Source organism: Calonectris borealis, chromosome 1, assembly GCF_964195595.1.
Source record: "Calonectris borealis chromosome 1, bCalBor7.hap1.2, whole genome shotgun sequence".
NCBI classification, from domain to species: Eukaryota; Metazoa; Chordata; class Aves; order Procellariiformes; family Procellariidae; genus Calonectris; species Calonectris borealis.
In genome coordinates, this window is record NC_134312.1 from 202,991,958 (window position 1) to 203,008,495 (window position 16,538).

The 16,538-nt window shown below is 37.1% G+C and overlaps 1 protein-coding gene and 1 long non-coding RNA gene across 4 annotated transcripts in view; one reads left to right on the top strand and one right to left on the bottom strand.

Moving 5' to 3' along the window:
• Window positions 1-16,538, top strand: part of CWF19L2 (CWF19 like cell cycle control factor 2) — an 89,527-nt gene that overhangs the window by 63,944 nt on the left and 9,045 nt on the right. For all 3 annotated transcript variants that reach the window (XM_075140062.1, XM_075140059.1, XM_075140060.1), the window contains 4 exons: window positions 6,533-6,745; window positions 7,901-8,017; window positions 12,701-12,856; window positions 14,814-14,894. In XM_075140062.1, coding sequence (XP_074996163.1) covers window positions 6,533-6,745; window positions 7,901-8,017; window positions 12,701-12,856; window positions 14,814-14,894 — 567 coding nt within the window. The remainder of the gene's footprint in view (window positions 1-6,532; window positions 6,746-7,900; window positions 8,018-12,700; window positions 12,857-14,813; window positions 14,895-16,538) is intronic.
• LOC142077836 (uncharacterized) overlaps window positions 9,449-16,538 on the bottom strand; it is a 63,524-nt gene continuing 56,434 nt past the window's right edge. The window contains exon 2 of the long non-coding RNA XR_012672023.1: window positions 9,449-9,962. This is a non-coding gene — a long non-coding RNA (uncharacterized LOC142077836). The remainder of the gene's footprint in view (window positions 9,963-16,538) is intronic.

The window sequence follows — 16,538 nt, forward strand, 5'->3', positions numbered from 1 at the left end:
AGTGTTGCCATGACAATTTAAAACCAAACTGATATGTTTTATACAATCTATAGACTTTTTTTCACAGATTTTCCAAGCAGATGCACTTTTATTAGCTTATATGGAAGTAACTTTAACTATGATTGCGTTAGTGAGAAAACAGGAAAAGCAGAAGTTCAATAGTTGCATACAAAATAGAACAAGAAAATAAGCAGAAAAGTATGCGTACAAAAAAGCTGAAAATAACCCAGACTAGAAAGATGCAGGTATATTTTGTTACCGTGCTAATTGCGTTTAATGGAATTTCCTGTTTCATCCCCAAATTTCAGAGGAAATTTGAAGAGGGAAAAAAGTGTACTCAGGGTGTTATATAGGAATAATCCCTGATAATTAGGAGGTGTCTCTTGAGGTTTCCTTTCAGTATCACGATGATATTAAATTCTTTAGTAGGGCTTTCTTTCCAAAGGGTGCACCCAAAGAGCAATAGAGGGAGAGATAGGAGATATAACATGCAGCACGCTTCAGATGGAGTATGTAGGCAGCCGGCAGTGTGTGAGACTCCAGGGGTTTTACTGTAGCAGTAAGAAAAACAGAGTCAGTTTAAAATTAAGCTATGAGATACAGTTCCATCAGTCTGAACACTTGGGAGAAAAATGAGGCTGACCCTTGAGTGTACCTGACACAGATCTACAAGAGTTACTTTTGGAGGTAGTCCTGTGCCAAGGTGCCTAATGGCTTCAGTAACATAAAAAATGAAAAAAAAATCAATTATTTTATGAAAAGAATGTTATATAATGAAATTATTCATATAATATATTCATATTATTCATGCTAATTATAATGTTAAGGATTTCCTCAGCAAATACAACATTGTAATTTTTCCCCCTCTCAAATCATTCTCATTTATGCATAGTCAGATGCTGATCTCTTTCTGAATTCCTGTGCTGAATGGTTAGCGATCTCTCTCCGTGTTTTGGATTTTGGCCACATTTGCACACATTAGACCTGTCCAAATGAGAACCCTAAGGATGATTTTTATCTGCTCCTGAAAGAAGTTTGGATGCCTTCCCTGGCTGCTGTTTAAATGTTTGTGTATTACAGGCCTTTCTTGGCCAGGGCAAGCAAAACTGTGATGCCGTCCCTGTTGGTTAAACCAAAACTGCACCCTGGTTGTGGAAAACGGATCCCCTGTCAGGTGGATGGTAGAAATTTCACAGCTGTACAACTACACCGCGAGGTGTAGGAGGCTATGTCATTTTGCCTGGTGCTAAAAGTCCTAAAGCCACCTGTGTATTCTCTGGTTAACTGGGGCTTGCCAAAAGAGAAGGAAAAGTTGGAAAATAGAGGGCGCATACAAAGGAGGAATGTGGCAGATGAGCCCAGAACAAAAAAGTGAAATGGGAAGGAGAAGACGAGGGACAGCAGAGATGATCTCTTACGAGAACATCAGTTTAGGTTAGCTCTTGGTTTTGGCCAGTGTCTGGTAGAAACAAGGACTTCAGGTGTATTGTCTTTATAGATGTCTGAATTTCTTATATTAACTTCAGCCAGTTCAGTGATGTGTTTTTGGGACATCCCAGCTTAAAACTGATATATAAAAGTGACTACCTGCTTCTTTCCGATATCTGTGCAGCACCTGAAATACAGCGAGCGCAGCATCTTGCACAGTGAGGGAACGAAATACACAACTTCCAGAATGCATCGACTTTCACGTTTAACAGGTGTGATGCTTCAGCTGATGCAGAACAGCAGCTTTCCAGCAAATCTAATACATCAGCATAGTTTGTTCTTTGGATTTGTACTAGCTCTGTCTTTTGTATGGGAGAAGATATGTATGAAAGAAATCGGTTTTTAAATGATTACTTGCTTTCCTTCTGGCATTTTGGAGAACCCTCTCTTCTTGTTCTTTCAATTCCCCTTTAACTCGTTTGGAGAGATTTTGTTATAGCCAAATAATGCAATTGGCAGAACACACTGGGCACCTTATTGTGAAAGCAAGAGTATAAATTTTTTGAAAGAGAATTTCCATTTTCTTCCTGAATAACTTTTCAAAAAGGCCAATATTTAGAGTAGCAATTGAAGAGTACTCTCTAGTCTGCTATGGTAGCAGCTACATTTTATTTTATTTCAGTTCTGACACATTGATGTTTGGCATTTGTAGGATTGGAGGGATAATCATATGTAAGGAATTATGCACTTAAAAAAATACATTTTTTTTTTTCATTGCTACGGGCAAAGAATGTTAGTGATGTTCATTGCTACTATTCCAATACTGCAAACTAAATGTCTTTAGTGGTTTTTTGTTTGTTTTTAAGGCAGAAAACATTGCTGAATGGATTTTCCCACTTACATTCATATCATATCTTATTTCAGTAGAAATACACAATTCTTGCTGGACGATATTTTTGCCTGTTTCTAGGTTTCTGTACTTCCTGAACTGTTTCGAGGTATGTTGGAAGGACACTGTGGTAATACGGCAGTTGCAAAGAAATTCTTACTCCTTTTATGACTGTTGTTTTTAGAGGTGAAAATATATGCTGTTTTAACACTCTTATAAAGTCATCTAAAGGATGTGATAAAACACAGCAAGAAATGAAGATTCAGGGACAGGGTGACCATCTGTAACTTGGTCTCTTTGTCTCAGAACTGCAATATAGTGGCACTGTGCATTGATGTGCTAGACTTATGGCTTGAATAAAGGTCTCATAAACTTCTCCTTAAAGGTGTGAAAAAGGGGAAAAAAATAACCCCTCATTTTTCCACTTTATCCTTGTCTGTTTTTCTTCAGCAAGAGAAGGATATAGTGCTTGAAGAGCATCCAATTGGACATGAATTATTAATGAGTAGGCTTTTTTAATCACACAAGCAGGTTGAAATGTTTAAAATAACTTCTTTTTTTACACTCTGCTTATTTTAAGCACTTATTTAATGTCTTTGAAGCTGGGATGTTGGTTTCTTGAACTGCCTTGCATTCCTTATTATTTTCTGTTATTTGTTAGTATTGCAATGGGATCTATAATTTTGTTACTGGTAGAGACTCTGTGGTAGAGATAATCTGAACCTGATCTGTGAATACTCTTCTCTAAATATCCCTTTACTGTGGCTTCTCTCCCTAAAATGCTGCATTGCTACCTACCTTTTCTTATTCCTTTACTTCTCCAAAGTAATCTTATGTTTATTTTACTTCCTTCCCCAATGTGCTTCATCTAATTCTGTTGACCAACTTATATTACATCTTAAACCGGAAGTACAATGTTGTCTGGCTCCCATGGCCCCTAGCTGTATGAAGAACTCTTCTACACATCCTTTTATTTCCAGGAAAAATCAAAAATTTTGTTTTAAATTTACAAATTTTTTGTAATTTTGACTTACTCTAGCCTGATGCACAGACCTTGGGTGGGATCCAGGCTGCACTAAGAGCTTACATTGAACAAGTCATATATGTGCATGATTCTACGTATGTATATGTAGCCTGTTTAGTAATATTAGAAGTGATGGTATTATTTAGTCTTTTCCAGTGTTTCCCTTCACTTTGAGAACTTTTAATTTTGAATTCTGAAATACTACAGTTGGATTTCCAGGAAGCACTAGGAGAACTCTTTCGTGCAACTGGGGAATCTTTCTCACCATTCTTTTGGGTGACTCCAACTTGTGCTAATGGCTGGTTGGTTGGTTTGTTTTTTCCTTTTCCTTTTTTTTGTTGCATTTGTAGCTTGTTTTTTTAAGTCTCCTGAATTGTGCTTGTTTTCATTGACTCCACTAAAGGTCATGTATTGGACTTTATATTGCTTCAGACCTACTCTTAGGTTTGAGTCATTGAATTATGAATATTTTTTCATGTTGTGTCGAACATGATGCAGAAAAGTACAATTCCTGAAGAACAGCAACATAATTTCTTTTTGGTCTTACTGAATTACCATTTGATCTTCTGTTGGTCATGACTGTATGAGGAGAAACCAAATCTGGTCTTTACACAGCACTTACTTTTTTAAAGTTTACTGCTTTTTAGGTGAGCATTCTCTTTTGGGTTCCTGGTGGCTTATTGTATATAGCACTTTATCCACTGTTGAAGAAAGAAATCATCCAGCCCATTTAATAAGATAAATATTTATTTCATCACTAGATAGAATTCTTGACTTGTTTTTCTGAGACATAAGGGACTTGTGTAAGAGGATCTGTAGAGTATTTTTAAGGTGTTTTGAAAAGTACTACTATTTAAAAGAGGTCATGCATAGCAAACCAGGAATTTCCATGACTACTTCTAAGTGTAAGCAAACCAAAACAGTAATGGTATTCTGTGCTGCATATGATACTCCTGATATCCAAGATGTTCTGATTTCCATTCTTCTTTTTCTTTGTAGTCTGCCAGCTGTCTTGTTTCATGTGTATTTTTTTAATTGGGGAAAAAAAAGTAAACCTTTACTTTTGGTAATAACAAAATGGTGGCATTCTGTAGGTAGTGCTTATTGGTGTTTCTTCTACTGAAGCTCCAGTTTTACCTTTCTTATGCTTGTGTGACAGAAGAACACAGACTTGATTTTTGACATCCAAACCACTAAATATTTTTTCTACAGCTCAGGAATCTCCTGTTTATTTTAAATACACATTACAGCACTGTAGTAAACCGGAACAAGAACAGAGTTGAACTATTAAACGGCTGATTCTAGTCTGCAGTGGCTTCCAGTAGGAAATGCACATAAGCAGTGCATTATAGCTAAATAAAGTAATGTTAAGGAGGCTGCTCCTCAGTTGGTAATGAAAGTACTGAGCAGATACAAAACAAGCTATTGTGTTAGAGAATTACAGTGTTCAGGAAAAGCAAGAGCTGTTGTCTTATTTGTCTTTGGGGGGGGGGGTAAGTTACTTATCTACACTACAAAATAAAGTCTTAATTTCTTTTCATATGAGATTATCTACACAAACTACATCTGGGATATTTAGAAGATTTTCTTTTATTTGGAGACTGTTTCAATTATGACAGTATGCCCTCAAAATACCTTCAGCTAACATTAGTCCTTTGCTAGGGCTACCCCAGTCAGTATTCTAAAATATATTAGGACGTGTTGTGAAGACAATTCTACCATTTCCTTAGCAATTCTTGGAGCAAAACTACTTATACATAAATCTGCCAAGACTCTGAAGGACCAGCACCTCCAATATCAAGGAATCTTGATATTTTTTCTTCCTGTCATTTTGATAAGGAGATTACTGTAACTATTCAAGGTAATTACAGTCAAGTATAGCATAAAACTATTGCAGCACTGCGATTTCATTTAAAGAGGAAAAACTTGAAAAAATTCTTTTGAATGCTTTTTACATTTGCTTTAGCTATGTGTGTTGAATGTTTAGGGTATTAATGGCACATAATTTTAAAGTTGTGTAGAGCAGCCAAAGCAGAAAATGGAGAAATACTTTCCTAAGTCCTTTAAAAAGTTAATCTTTACAATCAAGACTTGTAAGTCTTGATTTAGGCAAGGTGTCATGGGATTTGTTTGTCATCAAAATAAAAAAAGATTGGTAAAGCCTTAAGCTCGCTCTCTCTATAGCATTACTGCTCTATGTGTTATGAAGCTTAGTGAAATCTACTGTCATTTGGGTTTGAATCCCATGACCCCCGTACTTTTCTTGCTTTCCTCTCCATTCATTGTCTCTTGTTTCTATTGCCGTAAGCCTCCTTCTTACCGTGTCCTCTGTCACCTTGCGTCACCTTCAGTTCCTCCAGATCCTATCTACGGACTCCATCCCTCCCGAATATCATCTAGGCGAGATGTATCCAGTTTGTGTGGGTTTCCACTATTAAGATCCTGTGAGATACCACTGACCCTCAAACATGTCTTCATAACAAATTTAGTATTTTCAATAAATGTGCCTTTTAAATGTGGCACATTTAACTAAAATGTAGCAATTAATACGCAAACAAAAAACCTGTGGATCAGGTTTTGGATTCAGTCTTGTTTCTGATAATGTGCTAGTTGTGTTCGTTATCCATATCTAGCAACAGGTGCACTCAAGAAAGATTAAATATTGAAGTCAAAGACTGTTTTCTTCACAAAATGGCTTAGTACTGTTCACTTGATGAGCATAACTGTTGGCATGTTTTCACAGAATATGACTATGAGGTGCAGAGTCATGGTCTAGTTATTTCACAAGAGGTGGTTTAATGGATAGTGATAGTCATAATAGGAGAGGAGGAGAGTGAAGACAGAAATAAAATATTTCATAATATATGATTTAAAAAATTGTGCATCTATTTAAAACTGAAGTTATGTCAAGGTAATATTGAAATACCTAGCCTTTAACTTGAGATGGAATATGGTAATATACTCTTCTCACTGCTGTCACACATTTATATTTTAATACCTGTCTAAGATTGTGTATGACTGCTCTCAGGAGATGTACCTGATGATTGCATGTGCTGCAGATGCCATATGGAAGGAAGTGGTGCTACTGCTTATGTATTTTATGCTTTTCTCAATAAAGGATACTACAAAGAGCTAAGTATTTTTTCTTGCTTATTTATATATACACACAATTTTTCTGTATATCTTTTCAGCTCATGGAAAAAACTGACAGAGATTACTACACTCTGGATGACATGTTTGTTTCCAAAGCAGCCAAAAGAGCACGCAGTGGGGAAGAGGAAGAAATACAAAGAAGAAAAGCAATACATGAGCACCAGCAGCTTGCTGCACGCATGGAAAAGTGCCCATACTGCTTTGATAGCAGTGAACTTTCTAAACATCTTATTATTGCAATTGGCAGTAAGGTAAGAAAATAGCAATTTAACACAAATGTAAAAAAAAAAAGAAATAAAGGAAGGCAGTGTTAATGTTAGAGTACCTAAGATTAAGAACAAACTTGCTTCTATGAAATGATTTATTGTTCTGCATCTTACTTTCCTTGCCCTTCCAACTGATTTCACAAATTCCTCAAGGGTGAGGGAGAAAAAGATATAAATTTGTAATAAATTATAAAGCTAATCTTTGATATCAGAACTTCAGATTTGTGGAAGACAGGAGCAATAATGAAAGATCTGAGTGCAGAGATTAGACTGTATGTGGATTTGTGGAAGACTAAATTACTGCACTGGAGGAAATTTGAACTGGTGAAGAATGGTCTCAATGATATCAAAGAAAATTAAGTTGAATTCCATTTTTAAGCCTAAAATCCTTTGAAATAGACAGAATTTGGTACGGGGAGCCTTCTTGTTTCTGTTAATGCTTTTAAAAGTTGCATAAATATTTGGATTTATAACATATGAAAAAAGCCTTCGGTATAGGCTTTTTTGTCATTCTTTCTCCGAAGTTTTCATTTATTATTGATGGTTTTCATTTGATTTGAAACTTTTTATAGGCCAAGGAATTAAATGCATAAATACATATTATGGTACATTGCACTTATTTTTTTGTATGGATAGATTTTTTATATATATATATATATATATATAAAAAATACATGTGTATATATATATTAAAAAAATGCATACAGGTATGTATTTGTGTGTGTTTGTATGTGTTTATATATCTAACAGATATATATACAGAGATATATCTATATCTGTATGCGTTTTTAATATATATTGTATTTGATTAAAATGCATACAGATATATATATTAAAAATGTATTGTAATGGTCTAAACAGTGTGATTTCATAATAGTTAGGATACTGGTTGGTCTATAAGTCTGATATTACTGCCTTGTTGGTGGAGCTGCTGTCTGGATACTACTAGTTCATTGGAGCTACTGATGGATAATGGGACCTTTTTGAAAACACTACAATTACTAATACCATCTTGTAATTAGAAGGTAATGGCTTCTATTTGTTTGAATTTTAGCAAATGATGTATTTGTTAGCCTTAGCAACGGGAAGGTTTTTAACACTAGAAAAATGGGCACTTTAGTTTTTGTTTGCTTTTTATAGGTATACTTGTCTCTACCAAGCAACCAGTCCCTTACTGAAGGTCACTGCCTGATAGCCCCTCTACAGCACCATACTGCAGCCACTCTTTTGGATGAAGACATCTGGGAAGAAATCCAGGTCAGTTGAGAAACTGTCTCATGTTCTAACATTTTTGTAAAATAATGTTGTTTTGAATAATAATATACTTGTCGTAAGTACCTATTTTCATGATTTGCAGCCTGGCAGCTCTTTTCTGATTCCACTAAGGGGCAGAACATTCTCACATTGTGGTCAAAAATTGAAAAAGAGAGATGCAGGCCAAATACTGAAGAAAAGTTCTGATTTATAAGCACAAGAAAAAGTTGCCTGGAATGCTGCAGAACCTCTGTTGTTGGAGGTCTTTGAAACCAGATTAGAGGAACATCTCTCAGAGGTGACGTAGGTACAGCTGATCCCTTACAGAAAGTGGAATAACTGGTTTGGCAGTTAGGATTTCCTTAGAAGTGCTAAGGAAAAGAAAAGGATTGTCAGGGCAGAAAAATCACTTATAATGAAACAAAAGCTGAAGATATGTTGTTTACATATCTTCAGGTTTTTTAAGCTAATCTGGGTTTTGGGTGGATGTCAATTGAGAGAGATCTCATTCTTCTTCAAATCAGTGAGGTCCCTGTTAGAATCCAATTTCCTACTTTTTTGAAAAGAATTACTGGAATAAAGTGCCAAGCGTGATGGGTCATGCTTTCCAGCTCTCTTATGAAGACAGTTTGAAAGTTTTGAGTTCTGTTTTCTTTGGAAAGGGAAAATCAAGGGAGGAATGTAACAAGGTTCTGCCTAAGAGGTTGACAGTGATTGGTCTTCCCTGCCCCGCCATCAGGATTATTACAAGGGGAAAATAACTTGGAACCTCTTATATCAAAATATTGGATACTATTTCAGACTAGAGAAAGACTTTGTTGCTTGCAGTTACTTAGATTTAAAAGCAGGTTAATTCATGAATTTGAAATGGTTTAAGTAAAGTTGATCTTGCCTCAAGCCTGGCAGATGAATTCTCTTTGACTTTTCTAATTTGCTCCCTGCATTGATTCTCATGGCTGACGTAATTTTTATGCAGCGTTTCATAGTAAATTACACTCCTTCCAAGCTGGAAGGGAAAGGAGTTCTTTTGTATATGACAGAAATGCCTAAGAAAGTTGGATAAGAAGCAAATAAGTGCAACAAGTAGGGATCAGGAGGAACAACAGAGGATGAGGAAAAGTGATAAATATGTTTATTCTATATCTTCTATTTATCCTAACCTCTTTTAACTAAATAGATGATAACTTTTCTAAATTTGTATGAGAAGGAAAATAGGATGAAGAAAAGAGAAGCAAATGCAGTTCCTGTATTCAACGCTAGTCTTTTCCTTTCTAGAAAATCAAACTAGTTGCTAAAACCATTATCCATTGACCCTGTAGGTACATTCATAGCCAGTTTAAACATTTCTTTGCAACAAAGTACTTTGGGAGGTGATGGACACAGATTGTTTTTTTTTCAGCTTCGATGTAATTCAGTAGGAGGAGTCTGGAAGGCTTTAGCAGAAGTATAAGCATACATTTACTCAGTGACTAAACCAACTTTCTGATGCCAGAGCCATATTTTATATTGCTGTTGAGGGAAAAAAAAAAATCACACTTTAAATATTCATAAAATATAGAGCACATGCTTTAGCTAACTATTTTTGCTGGGATTTTTTTTAAGATATGTTGGAATAAAGCAAGAAGGGTTCTTTTATACTGTATGCCTTCAGGCACTTGAATTTAACACATTGTGTGTTTTAGACTGATGTGCTCACTTGCCAAAGTAAATACACATGTAATTTTTTTAATATGAAAAGATATAAATCTTTACAAGTTCTGTATTGCCTGAACTGTTACATTGATAAATGTCGTGTGCATCCGAGCATAAGCCAAACCCTCTTATTTGCTCTTATGAATGGTTTTGTCCTTTCCAGTGCTAATTATTCTTGATGTTTTGGCCCGCTCAGAATTTGAAGGAAAAGTGCAATGTATTTAAAAACAAGAAATTGCAGTCTGGGAAACGTTAGCTAACATCTGCAGGTATTCTAGGCTTTTCAGTGGATTTGTATTTCAATTGATATTATGGGGTAGCAACTGTAAGTAGTAGTCCTTCCCAACCTTTGGTTTAATGTTTCTCTTATCTCACCACAGTTGCTTGCTTTAGTGTTTTTCAGAAGTAGAGGTCTGGGGGCCGTGGTGAGGGGAAGAAGACAACAAGCTGTTAATTCAGAGTTGTCTGTTGCACTGCGCAGTAAAGTCCTGTGTCAGTCATGGTACAGTGATCTATTCACTGGGCAGTATCTTCTAGCTGTGTTTCATCGGTTGTTTTAGAGGGGTGGTGGTAGCATTTTTAGAGAGCAGTTTATTTGTGAGGAAAAATTCAGGGCACAAGGGCTTGCTTTGGAGAGCTTAAATATCTGGTTAAGATACATATTTGGCCAAGTTTCTCAGACTTCTAGTTTGATTTATACTGTGCAAGATGACAAAGGGGTGGGGAGAAGAGCTCAATTTCTAGTCCTGTCACATTGAAAACCTGGTAGTGATTTGTTTTCCATCTGTTTTACTTCAGTACTTGCTGATGTTTATGAATATGTGTATTTGCTTATGCTAGTTTGATTCATCAACTCTCCATTTACATTAAGATAGGAAATCTTAAACTTTTAGATGGGATTAGCCTTTCAATTGTGTTGTTTGTACTTCTAAGCGTTGTTAATTGAAAAAAAAATCAATTCAAAAAGGACAACCTATGAGTTATGTGAGTTGTTGAGCTATGGTACCTGTGGTCTATGAGGCTCGTATAGTTTCAGTGATTTCTTGGCTTACATTGTGGAAATGGTATAGGGAGCATGTATAACACAAAGATCTTCATTTTAAAAAAGCAATTTTCAAGATCCTGAGACGCTTTTGGAAACATTCACCCTGTCACAAAGTCAGGTCTTTTGTGCATTTGAAAATGAGTCCAAATGAGTCTCTGAAATCATCCCTTGTGCTTGATAATTTAGTTCAGCATCTACATTGTCAGCTCTAGAATGATGCTCTTGCATATCTTGGATACAAATACCAACTGCCAAGAGTCAGGGAGCAGCAAGAGCGGGCTGCTCCACCGGGCAGGCAAGGCAGGAGTGGGTGGAAGGTGACGGGCAAGGCAGTGTCACCTCACTGGCAAGGCGCAGTCCCACGGTACCTGAGCCAGGAGAAGAGAGCAGGTCTCATGTCGGCAGACACGTCAGCCACAGCCCAGTGATGGCCAGACAAGCCTGCAGTGAGGAGTTAAGTTCAAAGTCAAGTCAGCAAGTCGGGGTCAAGATCAGCCAGGCACATGGCTGGGCATAGGCATCCCTGAAACTTAGCTCAGGCAAGGACTAAAAGTGAGGGCCTGAGCTTAATTGCAGTTGTGAGTGAAGGGGGGCCAGGCCCCCAGTTCCCACAGCTCTTTTTTCCCCAGTGCTTTCTGCTGTGTCTGATCCCAGCTTATAGCTGCTCCATGTCGGAGCTGCCCACCTGCACGGGCAGCCAGAGCCCCAGCAGGTACGACAGGCTGCAGAGCCTGTTGAGTGTGTGCAGGGCCCTGACACTGGAGCTAGCAGAATTATGAACTGAAATACACTTTGAATAGGTGCAGCACCTGATATCTGAGGGGAAGTGGTAACACTGAGGCCAGATCTATTACAATATTGCATTTGGTTAGCTTCTATACAGTGAAGATTGTGGTTATAGTCATGGCTTTCTTTGGAGGCAACGTTAATATTTTCCTTAAAGGTCAAGCATGCCTAGTGGAAATGTCTTTTTTTTTTTAAAAAAAAAAAAAAAAAACCAACCTTTGTAACTGGAATGAATAGTGGAAGGATAATGGTATCTAGAGTCAATACAAGTGTCCTGGTTTCGGCTGGGATAGGGTTAAATTTCTTCCTAGTGCTGTGTTTTGGATTTAGTACGAGGAGAATGTTGATAACACACTGATGTTTTCAGTTGTTGCTAAGTGCCCTCCTAGTCCAAGGCCGGCTCCCGTGCCTACTGACTGAGCTAGGTACACAAGATGGGAGGGAGCATAATCAGGACAGCCAGCCCAGCTGGCCAATGGGGTATTCCATACCATGTGACATCATGCTCAGTATATGAATGGTAGGCGTGATCCAGGAAGTACCGATCGCTACTTGGTTATCGGTCAGCGCGGGTGGTGAGCAATTGCATTGTGCATCACTCATTTTGTATATTTTATCATTATCATTATTATTTTCCCTTTTTCTGTTCTATTAAACTGTCTTTATCTCAACCCACGAGTTTTTCTCACTCTTACCCTTCCGATTCTCTCCCCGTCCCGCTGCGGGGGGGAGGAGTGAGCGAGCGGCTGCGTGGTGTTTGGCTACCTGCCAGGTTGAACCGCGACAACAAGCCAAGATATTAACTTAGAAATTGTAAGCTTGGGAGTGACCGTTAAAGCCATATTGTTTTATGGAGCATCACAGTTATGAAGTTCAACATAGTTTTAATTTCAGCTGTAAAAATATGTGGTATTTATTAAAACTGAGTCTGTAGTGCGTATTTCACAATAGTTTTCTAGACTTCCTATCTTGGTATCTTAGGAAATACAGTTCATGTTAAATTGTTGAATAATACGGAATTTTCCTAGTATGATTGCTGCTGTTATCCATTTTATTATGAGTTTATTATGAGTATAATATATGTTAGTGAAATAATATAAAATATCATATCTGAAAGCTTTGAAAAGCTAACTCAAATTACGCTTTTTTTTTTCTTTAAACAGATGTTCAGAAATGTGTTGGTGAAAATGTTTGAGGCTAAGGACTTGGACTGTGTGTTCCTAGAAACAAACATGAGTATGAAGAAACGGTATCACATGGTATATGAATGCATTCCTCTTCCAAAAGAAGTAGGAGAAGTGGCTCCAATCTACTTTAAGGTACACGAAAGTGTTATTTCTTAGGTCATTTGAATGTAGTTATCACAATTCATCTATTTCTGGAAAACTTTTTTTGATATTCAAGTACTATTTTTGAAAAGATGGATTGTTTGATCCTACTTCTTGATCCATTCTTTAATCATGTTTCTTGATCTTAAAACACGCCCTGTGAGGTAATTCTGTTTTTCAGTTAGTCGGTGGAAGAGCTGTTAGGTCACTGTGCAGTTGCCTCAAATCTGACTGCACTGACAAATACTGGAAGAAGATGAGAGAATTGTAGTTTCTTGAAGTGCTGTAAGGATTGCAATACTTCTCACTTAAGTCCTGTAGTATAAACTTAAAAACCCCATACGTGTGCCTTGGCAAGCATAAAATGAGAAAATAATGTCAAGTGTTTTAAGAAATACTCATATATAATGTTTCATCCCCATTTTATTTCAGTAGGCCCAAATTTTACGTGTGTCTTATGTGTCTGATGAACATTAGACAGCATGAGAGAGACTTCTTCTATAGCTTATCTGGTCTCTTTCCACTGACTCTGTAAGGAAGGGCTTATTGAACCTTCTGCCTAGAACTGAGGCCTTTTGGCTTTAAGCAACTGGATCATGATTTGCCTTTTATAAGTAAATTATTTTGTTTCTTTGAAATATTTTTTTTTTTCCTGGAAATAAATGACGTGATTGGTTTATGATGAAGTGGAGCACTCAGTATGATGAACAGCAATGCAGTAATTTCTACCACATTTGAAACTCTCCACCTGGTTGATTTCATTGCTGTGCTTCAAGTGCTGGTAAAACTTGTGTTCTGTCTGAATCATAGAATCATTAAGGTTGGAAAGACCTCTAAGATCATCGAGTCCAACCATCAACCCAACACCACCATGCCCACTAAACCATGTCCCTAAATGCCACGTCTACACGTCTTTTAAATACCTCCAGGGATGGTGACTCCACCGCTTCCCTGGGCAGCCTGTTCCAATGTTTGACCACTCTTTCAGTAAAGAAATTTTTCCTAATGTCCAATCTAAACCTCCCCTGGCACAACTTGAGGCCATTTCCTCTCATCCTATCGCTTGTTAGTTGGGAGAAGACCCCCACCTCGCTACAACCTCCTTTCCGGTAGTTGTAGAGCGTGATAAGGTCTCCCCACAGCCTCCTCTTCTCCAGACTAAACAGTCCCAGTTCCCTCAGCCGCTCCTCATAAGACTTGTGCTCCAGGCCCTTCACCAGCTTCGTTGCCCTCCTCTGGACACGCTCCAGCACCTCCATGTCCTTCTTGTAGTGAGGGGCCCAAAACTGAACACAGTATTCAAGGTGCGGCCTCACCAGTGCCGAGTACAGGGGCACGATCACCTCCCTGCTCCTGCTGGCCACACTATTTCTGATACAGAATGCTAAAGGAAAGACGAAATACAAGATTTAATGCAATGACACATAAAACTTCCTTTCAGAAGTTTCCAGCGTTAAAATACATAGCAAATGAAATTTAAAAGGTACCTACATTATACTACACTATACCCACTTCCATACTATGGAGGATACAGAGGCAGCTTTAAAGGTTTTTAAGCACAATCAGCCTTCTAAGCTGGATTCTTCTGTTAGTGTTTAAAAAAGAAAAAAGGCTAATATACTGTAATGAATTCATAAGAGGTTTTGTATGAGCTTACTAAAAAGATAATGTGACCTTTTAGTTGAGACTTGTTAGAGATAATTCGTGTCAGGCAAAAGTTAAATTAAAAAAAAAAAAGATTAATAGAATTAAGTGAGTTTGAGGATATTATACGATGCCTTTATGAAGTAAGTAAGTTCTGGAAATCAGAAAGGTTGCCAAAAATAAAGTTACTTTGTTAAGAAATAATTGATACTTGCAGTGCAATGTACTTCACTACATTGAAAAGTTAGTTCTTTGCTTGCTGTATGAAGGACTATTTTCACATTTAGATAAAATGATTTTACAGAAAGCTATAATGGAGTCTGATGAAGAGTGGTCCGTGAACAAGAAGTTAATTGATCTTTCTTCAAAAGATATTCGTAAATCTGTAAGTAATGAAATGTATTAAACACAATTACTCAGCAAATTCTTCACATCTTTTTTTGTTATTAACTGTTTCAAAGAGAGAAGAAAGGGAACAGAATTAGATTAGTGGATAAGGAGGTAGCATAGGCATGATGAGAATTAAGAGTGACTGAATTCCTAACTGACATTAGGGAAAAGGTTCCCATTTATTTCAACAATAGGTGGAATGACTGCAAGCACAGGTTCAGAACAAAGCTGGCACTTTGAAGACATGTACCAGCATAATTTTCTTGATTAACTTTAAGAATTAAGGTAGATCAAAGATTTGCAAATTGCTTTCCTGGAAAAAATGTGATGTGTCTTTTTCATTGACCTAGAACAGCCTTTTGTGTTGCTAAGTTTATGAAGGAAAAATATAAATAGCATTATAAGTCTTTTTTTCTAAAACAAAGGAACAATACTCTATCTGTCTCTGGATACTAAACTGAAACATCTTTGCATATACAAATCTTAAAGGAATAATGCTGAAACTGTTAGGTTCAAAGATTGTTCCATCTTTTTAATATTCAGGTGAAAGATTTGTGGTATATAGACTTTACCACAAGTAGTTTACTACTGTGTAGTAATAATACTTAATTTCTGAAAGTGTCTTTTAGTAAACATAGCACCTTTGCACTAAAAAAACATTCTAGTTTAGGAGAAAGAGGAGATGGGTCTTAATAATGAGACACGAAGCCTGATATGACAAAGAGAGAGAAATTAAATGCAAAAGAGTAAGGGATTGGGTGGCTGTATAGTAGGAGAGGTTTTGTATCTTGTGATGACTCTTGAACTAAGCCAACAGTGGTAGCAAATGTGGCAAAAAGACAAAATTTATTCTGCCGCGTAAGCTGAAATGTCATATAAATGTAATGGGAGTCAGTTATGGGTCACTTTACTCAAAGTGGTGAAGCTTCACCTGGAAAATTTGAGTCTGGTTTTGGGCACAGCGTTGTAAGACAGTTACAGAAGAGGAGAGCATAGGTTAGAAAACTTAACTAAAGTAACTGGTTTAGGGATTGTGCAGTCTAGGAAAGAAAAGACTGAAATGGGATGTGATGGTAGTTTTCTGTATATAGGAGATTGTTTTAAAGAAGATAGTACCTAGTTGTTCGCAGGCACTCTTGGATGCAGGCAAGAAGAATTAATTTGTAGCAAGGACTTAGGGAGGACTTTAAACTTAAGGTGGATGTAAACAGACAACAAAATAGGTATGTCTTCTGCTCATTGGTGTTTCAGAACAGGGAAAGCCAATATCTGTCACAAATAAATGAAGTATAATTTTCTTGACACATGGTAGGGCATCAGGACATTTGATTTCTTTAAGAATCTTCTTAGCCATACATTTTTGTGACTGTATTATATACCCATTTGAAGGTAGGCCAGTTTTCAGACTAAGTCACGACACTTCTTTAAATCAATAAAATGCATCTGAGTGTAAATTGTTACACAGTTGTATGATTTTAACATTATTTTAGGGTAAAAGAAATGCCTGTAGTCTTTAGGAAGATATGAGAGTATAGTTTAGAGACCGAGCTGAGGTTTGGGAAGTTGTAGAGTTGTATTAGGAGATGGTGGTGCCTGGAAAGTGGGTCAGATATGGCTGAGCCATCATCCAATGGGTGGA